Source organism: Gaeumannomyces tritici, assembly GCF_000145635.1.
Source record: "Gaeumannomyces tritici R3-111a-1 unplaced genomic scaffold supercont2.4, whole genome shotgun sequence".
Classification (NCBI taxonomy): Eukaryota; Fungi; Ascomycota; class Sordariomycetes; order Magnaporthales; family Magnaporthaceae; genus Gaeumannomyces; species Gaeumannomyces tritici.
The window spans coordinates 2,639,501-2,647,720 of record NW_008804548.1 but is presented as its reverse complement, the minus strand read 5'-3'; the positions used below and the strand labels follow the sequence as shown (position 1 = coordinate 2,647,720).

The 8,220-nt window shown below is 60.3% G+C and overlaps 4 protein-coding genes across 4 annotated transcripts; 1 reads left to right on the top strand and 3 right to left on the bottom strand.

Moving 5' to 3' along the window:
- Window positions 1-246: 246 nt before the first annotated feature.
- GGTG_08290 (BEM46 family protein) lies at window positions 247-1,597 on the bottom strand (the record flags this gene model as incomplete). The annotated part of the gene is made up of 2 exons (XM_009226130.1): window positions 247-941; window positions 1,069-1,597. 2 exons carry the CDS (start codon window positions 1,595-1,597, stop codon window positions 247-249), a joined length of 1,224 nt encoding a protein of 407 aa, XP_009224394.1.
- A 232-nt stretch (window positions 1,598-1,829) lies between these two features.
- GGTG_08289 (protein phosphatase 1 regulatory subunit SDS22) lies at window positions 1,830-3,845 on the top strand. Its single transcript, XM_009226129.1, has 3 exons — window positions 1,830-2,375; window positions 2,449-3,327; window positions 3,421-3,845. The coding sequence occupies exons 1-3, from the start codon at window positions 2,096-2,098 to the stop codon at window positions 3,438-3,440; spliced, it is 1,179 nt and encodes a 392-aa protein (XP_009224393.1). The 5' UTR covers window positions 1,830-2,095; the 3' UTR covers window positions 3,441-3,845.
- On the bottom strand, window positions 3,787-5,519 carry GGTG_08288 (NAD(P)H-dependent D-xylose reductase xyl1). Its single transcript, XM_009226128.1, has 3 exons — window positions 5,319-5,519; window positions 4,109-4,902; window positions 3,787-4,024 (listed from the first exon to the last, which is right to left on the bottom strand). Exons 1-3 carry the CDS (start codon window positions 5,464-5,466, stop codon window positions 3,989-3,991), a joined length of 978 nt encoding a protein of 325 aa, XP_009224392.1. The 5' UTR covers window positions 5,467-5,519; the 3' UTR covers window positions 3,787-3,988.
- A 1,317-nt stretch (window positions 5,520-6,836) lies between these two features.
- Window positions 6,837-8,161, bottom strand: GGTG_08287 (hypothetical protein; the record flags this gene model as incomplete). The annotated part of the gene is made up of 2 exons (XM_009226127.1): window positions 7,637-8,161; window positions 6,837-7,524 (listed from the first exon to the last, which is right to left on the bottom strand). Exons 1-2 carry the CDS (start codon window positions 8,128-8,130, stop codon window positions 6,837-6,839), a joined length of 1,182 nt encoding a protein of 393 aa, XP_009224391.1. The 5' UTR covers window positions 8,131-8,161.
- Window positions 8,162-8,220: the final 59 nt, after the last annotated feature.

Genomic DNA, 8,220 nt, shown 5'->3' with positions numbered 1-8,220 from the left:
CAGCTGCAAGTGAGCGAAGGCGCATTATTTGGGCCACATGCTTTGTGCAACTTGCCAGCGCGTTGGCTCCAAACGAAGCACATCAGCATCGCTCCTAAGGTTTACTGTTGATATACTTACTTACTCTTGAACTCGCTTCCGGATTCGTCTCCCTTTTTCTCCCTCATGTTCCTTTCTTGCTTATGACGTCTGCAGCGAAGATACCGATACTTCAACAAGATCATCACAATCCTTTTATCCAGAGTCCTAGCTCTCCCTTGCCTCCCTTGCTTGGTCGGCTTGTGCCCGCCCTCGAATGAAATTTGCGATGGCCACTTGACCATCTCGGCGGGCGCTGGCTTCGTTGTGGTATGCACCCCGCACAATATGACGCTCGACAGGTAGCCCGAGCCTCTCACACCGCTTCTGCAACTCCTCGGCGTGATGGCGGGGCACGAGTTCATCTTTCTCGGCTATAACAAGCAGGAACTTTGCAGGCTGATGCGACGTCCCATTGGGCCTTGCGATGACCTCGAGGTTTGCTGCGCTGTCCAGTTGGTTTCGTAGGAACGGCCAGAGGTGGCGATATGGCAACCATTTCTGGGGATAGAGAGCCTTGAGCATCGCGCGGATCGAGAGGAACGGCGTTTCCAATATGACAGCATGGACTGGGAGCAAATGTTGGCTGGTGCCCCAGGCAAGGTCGCCACGGGTTGCCACTGTGGCGGCTAGATTAGTCGCAAAGCCTGCGCCGATGCTTTGACCCCACAAGATAAGAACGGGCCGTGTACGGCAGCTGTTGCCGGAGGGGTACAACCGGGCGTGTGTGTCGGATGCCCATTTCCAGGCTGACACAGCATCCATGTTTATTCCATTTTCGGATGGGCGCCCCGAGGACTTCCAATACCCACGGTAGCTCACGCAGGCCATGGTGTATGCGAAGGATGACCCAGTGCCCCGTGCTGCGAGGAGAATGGAAGAAAGTGAGGGCAACCGAGGAGGTATAGACGCGGCGTTTCCTGGACAGATGCATGAGCTTGTCTGACGCGTAGCCTCGCTTCAACCCGCGTGCCCAATATGCTCACTCACCTTGGAAATATAGAATGTAAATGTGAGTTTCAGGTGTCTGACTGAGGCTAAGAGTAGGAGATGATGACGCGACTGCAATTGCGAGCGAAGTGCCATCCTCGGAATGAAGCCGTTCGTACTGCCACACCACACCTCGACAGTCGTGGCTATAGTCGCCTATTTCCTCGCGGCGCGTCCCCGGCGGCAGTCCTGGCATGTAGATAATCTTGTTCTGGAAAATCACCATCATGGCACACTTCCAGGTCCACAGGGCCGCGAGCAGGCCAGTGAAGACCAGCGGCGGCGCCAGAAGGGCCTCTACATGGACCCATCTCGTGGACTCCCGCGCAGGTCCGTCGAACCACCTGGTTGCGCCGCGTGGAACTGGGCCGGACAGGAGCCACGGTAGTGGTGGTGGTTGGGGCGTGCGACGGCAACCCGTCCGGGCTGTCCACCGCAGCCTCGCGTAGCCGTCGCCCACAAAGCCGCCTGGGGTGCCGGGCAAGGAGGCACAGGCGCAGCACAGCCTGGGCACAGAAAGTACCGGCATCTTCGCTGTCGTTGGCGAACTCCACGTGGGGGCGAGACCACTTAGCTGCTGTATCAACCACGGCACGAAGCTCGATGGCGGGGACTGCAGGGTCTTAGCGATCAAATTGATGAGCGGCTAGCGACAAGCTTCTAGGGGTTCGAGTGCCAAAAACGTCAATTGCTGGGCGGTTCCACTGGCAATCCGTCCAAAAGCGGCTGTTTCGCCGCCTGCAGCACCCCACCATTGATGACATCAAATTACCACGGCCGCCGCCTGTCTCGTCCATCGTGCTGCCTCGCCCGACACCTCGTTTGCTGCCTGCGCTCAAAACACCAGCACAGCATTGCTCACTGTAAACGGCACGACAACTCACCCGAATATACGATACTCACTGCCGACAGTCAGGCCGGAGGTGCGCACCCATCACAAAACGGACAGCGACGTCCGTAATTCGAAATCAACCCCCGCTCTCGTCACCGAACCGCGCAAACTGCTCTAGCTAGCCAGAGCCTCGCAATGCCCAACAAGCCTGAGGAAGGGGGCGAGAAGCCGCCGCCGCCGCCGCCGCCGCAACAGCAGCCCCAGCCCCACCCCCAACACATCGAGATCGCAAGCGGCGAGCCCGGAGCAACACCAGATGACCAGCCAAGTCCCGGGCTGAGGAATAGCAAGGGATGGGATGGCAAGCTGAGGGTCTCCAAGAACGCGCTCGTTTCCAACCCGGAGGCTCTGTCAGACCCAGAGTACTCGGACGACGAGAACGTCAACCCTGGCGAGGTTATACCAGCAGATGAGGGTAAGTCGGAAGCATGCCACACGCCCTCCTTTGTTTCTCCTCGTGACCTGACGCTTACACGCTGCGGCAACAGATCTGCTCGACGGAGAGCCGTCCGACACCGAGGAGCTCAACATCACACACTCCCGTGTCCGGAGCATTCCCAGCCTCCGGCTCGAGAGGTTTAAAAAGGTTGCGGGTCTGTGTCTCCGCCAGAACGCCATCCAGGACATCGAGGGGCTCGCGGGCCTAGCAGGCTCCCTACAAGAGTTGGATCTATACGACAACCTAATCACGGGCATACAGGGCCTCGACGAGCTGGCATCCCTGACGGTGCTGGATCTCAGCTTCAACAAGATCAAGCGTATCGAGAAGGTGAACCACCTCAAGCAGCTTACGGACCTGTTCTTCGTGTCCAACAAGATCCGGGAGATTGAAAACCTTGAAGGGCTGGACAAGCTCCGCATGCTGGAGCTAGGCTCGAACCGCATCCGCGAGCTCAAGAACCTAGACTCGCTCAAGGCGCTCGAGGAGCTGTACGTGGCCAAGAACAAGATCACGGAGCTGCGCGGTCTCGCCGGCCTCCCGCGGCTCCGGCTGCTCAGCATCCAGTCCAACCGCATCCGGGACCTCTCCCCACTCAGGGACGTGCCGCAGCTCGAGGAGCTCTACGTGACACACAACGCGCTCGAGTCGCTCGAGGGGCTCGAGCACAACACGAGGCTGCAGGTGCTCGACATATCCAACAACCAGATTGCCAGCCTCAAGGGGCTCGGCCCCCTGAAGGAGCTCACCGACGTCTGGGCCAGCTATAACCAGGTGGCCGACTTTGCCGAGCTCGACAGGGAGCTGCGCGACAAGGAGAAGCTCACCACGGTCTACTTTGAGGGGAACCCGCTCCAGCTCCGGGGCCCCGCCCTGTACCGCAACAAGGTGCGGCTAGCACTGCCGCAGCTGACGCAGATCGACGCAAGTAAGTTGGCAACTTTCTCTTCCGGGCGCTATTGTCCTTGCTTGTGGGTGAAACGCATCTGGCTCTAACAAATACTCTTCACCCCCCCAACAGCGCACACCCGTGTGACCTGAGTGTTTTTTTTTGTTTCTCGCTTCATACCCAAATCTATACCCGCTTTGGCCGATGCCTTCTCAATATACGCTATGAGTTACCATGAACCGTTTTCATTGTCGGGGGCATGCTTTGTGCGTCTCCTTCCGGGATCAATGCCGAGACAGCGAGCAGCGCGTGAGCCCCCTCGAGTCGGGGTAGTCTCTCCAAGTCGCATGGGTGGTTGTGGGACGTGGGCGGGGAGTATGTTTAATTGGGTTCCATGTGCACGTTCCCGAAATGCCTCTGGCTAATGTAGCAATACATCACAGCCCAATAGGCGACACAAGACATGTGGCATACCCGGATCACGTCACACGCGCTTACCTTTATACGTAGGAGTCGAACAAGAGTTTAGGTCATGAAAATCATTAACGGCTGCCAACTAGCAAAATACTACCGTGTAGTCCTAGGATCGAGAGGGAAGACAGGAACAGACAATCCTCGTGGTTTCGAGGTGCAAATGTCATCCTCCGGGATTCTAATGGTCGACAGCAGCCGGGCAATAAAAAACAGAACGCGCCCGCATTTAACCAAAGATGTAGAGGGTTGAGCCCGGGAAGTACTGTTTTCATCAAGGTTAGTGAGGGGACCGAGGCGGGGGGAAGGGGGGCAAGGACCCATGACGGCGGGAACAGGCGAGACTCACATTTACGGGCTCGTTGAAGCGCGTCTTGAGGTCCAGGGCCGTGATCTTGGCCAGGTCGTCGGCGGCAATGTCCCAGGCCAGGATGTCGAGGTTCTGGCGCTGCTGCTCCTCGGACGTGGTCTTTGGGATGACGGCAATGCCGCGCTGGGTGGACCAGCGCAGCAGGACCTGGGCGGCCGTCTTGCCGACCTTCTTGGCCACGTCGAGGATGGTGGGGTGCTGCAGCAGGGGCGTCATACGGTCGGCGTGCGGGAAGTGGAACTCGACGAACGAGGCCGGGCCCAGGGACGAGTAGGCCGTCAGCTGGATACCCTCGTTGGCGCAGAGCCGGACCAGGTCCTGCTGTACGTTGTAGGGGTGCATCTCGACCTGGAGCGTGGCGGGCGGGATGCGGGCGTAGCGCAGCAGGTCGTAGAGGAGTTGCGACTGGAAGTTGGATACGCCGATGGAGCGGGCCAGGCCGGCGTCGACGAGCTTCTCCATGGCCGTCCACGTGTCCTGGATGGTGGCCTTTGACCGGCGCATCTCCTTGCCCTCGGCGTCGTAGTGCCAGCCCGGTGGGTAGCGCACGGCCGGGTCGACATACTCGAGCGCGACGGGGAAGTGGATCAGGTACAGGTCGAAGTAGTCGATGCCCCAGTCGGCGAGGCCGCGGCGCACGATGGGCTCGACGCGGTCGTGGTCGTGGAACGTGTTCCAGAGCTTGGACACGATGAAGAGGTCCTCGCGCTTCACGATGCCCTCCTTGATGGCGCGCGCCACGCCCTGGCCGCACTCGACCTCGTTGCCGTAGTCTAGAGGGGAGAGATGTCAGGTTGTGGACATCATGACTGTAGGTAGTAGTTGCGTGGTGATAGGGCAGCGTTGTACATGCGCCAACCCGGTGATGCGCATGTAAGTGAGAGGGAGCGACCAGTGTGGGGCAATTCAGGGGCCCATTCCGCGTGGGGGACCTGGCAGCTAGGTCGCCGCTTTGCTCATAGGGGTACGTGTATGCTATGCCATGGAGCGGGGGACGGCGGGTGAGCACACCACCACCACCATAACACCACCACCATAACACCACACCATACGACACCACCCTTCCCTTTTCTTCATGCAGGCAGGATCCTGCAGAGCGAGCAAAACCCCGCGCGGCCTAATGCATGGAACAACGCAACGAAGGACGAGTAGACGGAATGATTGAGGGGAAAGGGCAGAGGGTACACACCGCAAGCACCGTCGAACAAACGGTAGCCGACCTTGATGGCGTTGTAGACGACGTCGGCGCAGACGTCGTTGGGGACTTTCCAGAGGCCGAAGCCCACCAGGGGCATCTCCTTGCCGCTGTTGAGCTTGACGTTGGGTATCGCCGCCATGTTTGCTGCCGGGTTGTGTTTATGTGCGAGTTTGCTGGGTATCCGTCTAGTCGTGGTACACTGTGTGTCGGCGTGGGTCACAGTAAGGGGGAGGGCGGGAGGGTGAGGAGGGAGAGCATAAAAAGGGGCAGGCAAAACACGGCCACGGGTAGGAATCCGAGGGCTTTATAGTCGCCAGCAAGGAGAGAAAAACAACCGCCGGCTCAAGTGCGGTGGCGGTGACCTTCCTGCTCCCGCCGGCTCGAAGCGCAGGCGCGTGAGTGGCATCCATACCACATAGCCGGCCGTGAGGGGAATGGGACAATGGTCGGCAGGGACGAGGCGGATGGGATATTCATTTTGCCCCCTCCAGGCGGGCACCCTCCCAAGCACATGTATGGGCACCTGCCTGGTGCCGAGCCGAGCAGGTAGGTACAGGTGGTAGGCACAGGTGGCAGGTACCGGGTCTCGCCCCCTCATGATATCCATGGCACTAAGGCTGGTTGATGGAGGCTGTTCAGTGGACACGGACACCTCTGCGGAGTCGTTGGTTACTGTGTATATCCATTGTTGGGGGTGATAGGAGCACGGGAACCAGACAACGTCTTCAGTCCTTCACCCGAGGATGAGTAAGAACATAAATATTGGTATTTCCTTGCAAGATAGGTGGTTATGCTTGTGCCAAGATCAAAATTCTGTAATTGGCTTCTGTCCTCGATGAACATTGAGCCTTCCTTCGGGACTCCTTCCTTCAGGACTCCTTCCTTCAGGACTTGGTCGTGTCCAGCAGTCCCGTTGCTCCTGCCGTCTCCAACTCTCAGCCCAGCAGCAGGCGCAAGCCAAGAGAACCGAGAAGCCTGCAGAACCAACCAATGTGGGGACGCTCCGTCTCCAGCAGACAGTTTGGCCGTCGCTTTTAGGCTATTCTGCGCTGGAACACCACCCGGCGCTGTGTCCCACAATTGATTGCCGCGCATACCCAGTCGGCTAAATCTGAACCACATCAAATCGCGCTTTTTTAACCTCTTCACCTTTTCTTCTCCTTCCTTCTTGTACCGGCTGACGCTTTTGCTCCACACCTTCACCCGACCCCAGCCGCGTGCTCGCGTTGCTGTCGCCGAGCGGCTGGGCGGCCTGGCCAACGGCCTGGGCTTTATCTTGAGCGCCACTGTCGACGGCTCGTTGGCCGTTTCCATGCCATTTTGCCAGGGCTGGCTCCATGTGCTCTAAGCAGCCTTGGCCCTGGACTTTTGGGATATGAGGGGCTTGAAGATCTTCTCTTCTCCCTCCTCTCCTCCAGATCCGTGGGGTTGCATGCCATGGCCTGAGGAGTGAGGATCCGAGCCTTAGGTTGTATTCTCTGTGTGCGTTCCCTCAAACGCCCAGCTCCCTCAGCCAAGATCGAAGTTCTGATACAGGCATGCGCACCCGCCGCCCGTCTCAGGTGCCGCGCCCAGCCCCGGCGCAACCGGCCTGCCGTCAAAGTCGCGGCAGTCGGGCACGTTGGCGCCGGCCACCTGTCTCTGCGTCATGTTGAACCGGAACGGCCACGGGTCGAAGTTCCAGGTCGCGTTGACGGGCTGGGGCGCGTCGGCAACCCCGGTCTGGTAGCTGGCAAGCTCCCTGGTCCAGACGGTGGCCTCGACGACGGTGCTGTTGTACCAGCACATGGTCGCCGCGGCTCCCCCGCCCCCCTGGCCGCCGGTCAGGCGCTTGGTCGGCGCAAAGGCCTTGGAGAAAGTAAAGTTGAAGGCGAAGCGCTCCGACGTGGTGCCGACGTCGACCAGTCTCGCCGAGACGTTGGCGAACCGCGGCGCAAAGGGGTTGGCCGACGACGAGATGGAGTAGTGCAGCCCCCCGAGCGGCCTGATGACCCACTGGAAGGTTGTGGCCGACGTGTTTGGCGACGATCGGTTGTAGGTGCTGAACGGGTAGCAGCCAAAGGCGGCGGGCTCGACGGTGCAGTTGCTGACGACGCCGGTGAGTGCCCCGGTGAACGAGTATGACCCGGCGGGGAACAGCATCGCCGGGAACTGGTCAACCCCGCCGGGTGGTACTGGGCTTGGTCTTGCTTCATTTCTAGAATACAAGACGAAAGAAAAGCATAGCAAGGGTTTGCTCTTTTGTCAGCAGGGTGTCTTGCAAGCATCTATGGAGTCACGGCCCAAGTGGCCACGCGATGGCGACAGACCTCTGCCCCGGGCGCAGCCCGAGCCCCACACCCAGGCCAACACCCAGGATGGTCAAAACCAGGGCCAGCGCCGCAAGGCAGGCCCTGCACCAGTCTCCCCTCCTCGCGAGCCAGGGGCGCCGGCCGGGCTCCACCTCGACGACATCGCTGCTGCCGCCGCCGAGCTCGGCCTTGTGCTCGGCGAGCTCGTCCCTCATCCTCCTCTTGCCGGCGTGGGCGAACGAGGGCGGGGGTGGACAGGACTGCTCCTGCCGCTGCTGTCGTTCCCACCCACGCCCGCTGCCGTCGTGCGACGCCGGCGACGGCGACGGCAATAACGGTGGGAGAATCCTGTAGCCCGAGCGGCTGCTGCCGCCCTGAACTGAGCGGCGCGCCGACCTCGGCGGGATCGCCGGTGCCGCTGCGTCGTGGCCGCCGGGCTCATCCTCGACGATGACGGGCAGCGGCTGCACGTCCCCCACCAGGGATGTGCGGGCTCCCTGCGGAGGAGCCATTCTTTGTTCGTGTGTGGCGGGTGTGGGTGCTCTTGTCTCGGGTGAGGAGGCGCGGGCCGCTACGCGCACACGAACCAGGCGGCGGCCGGA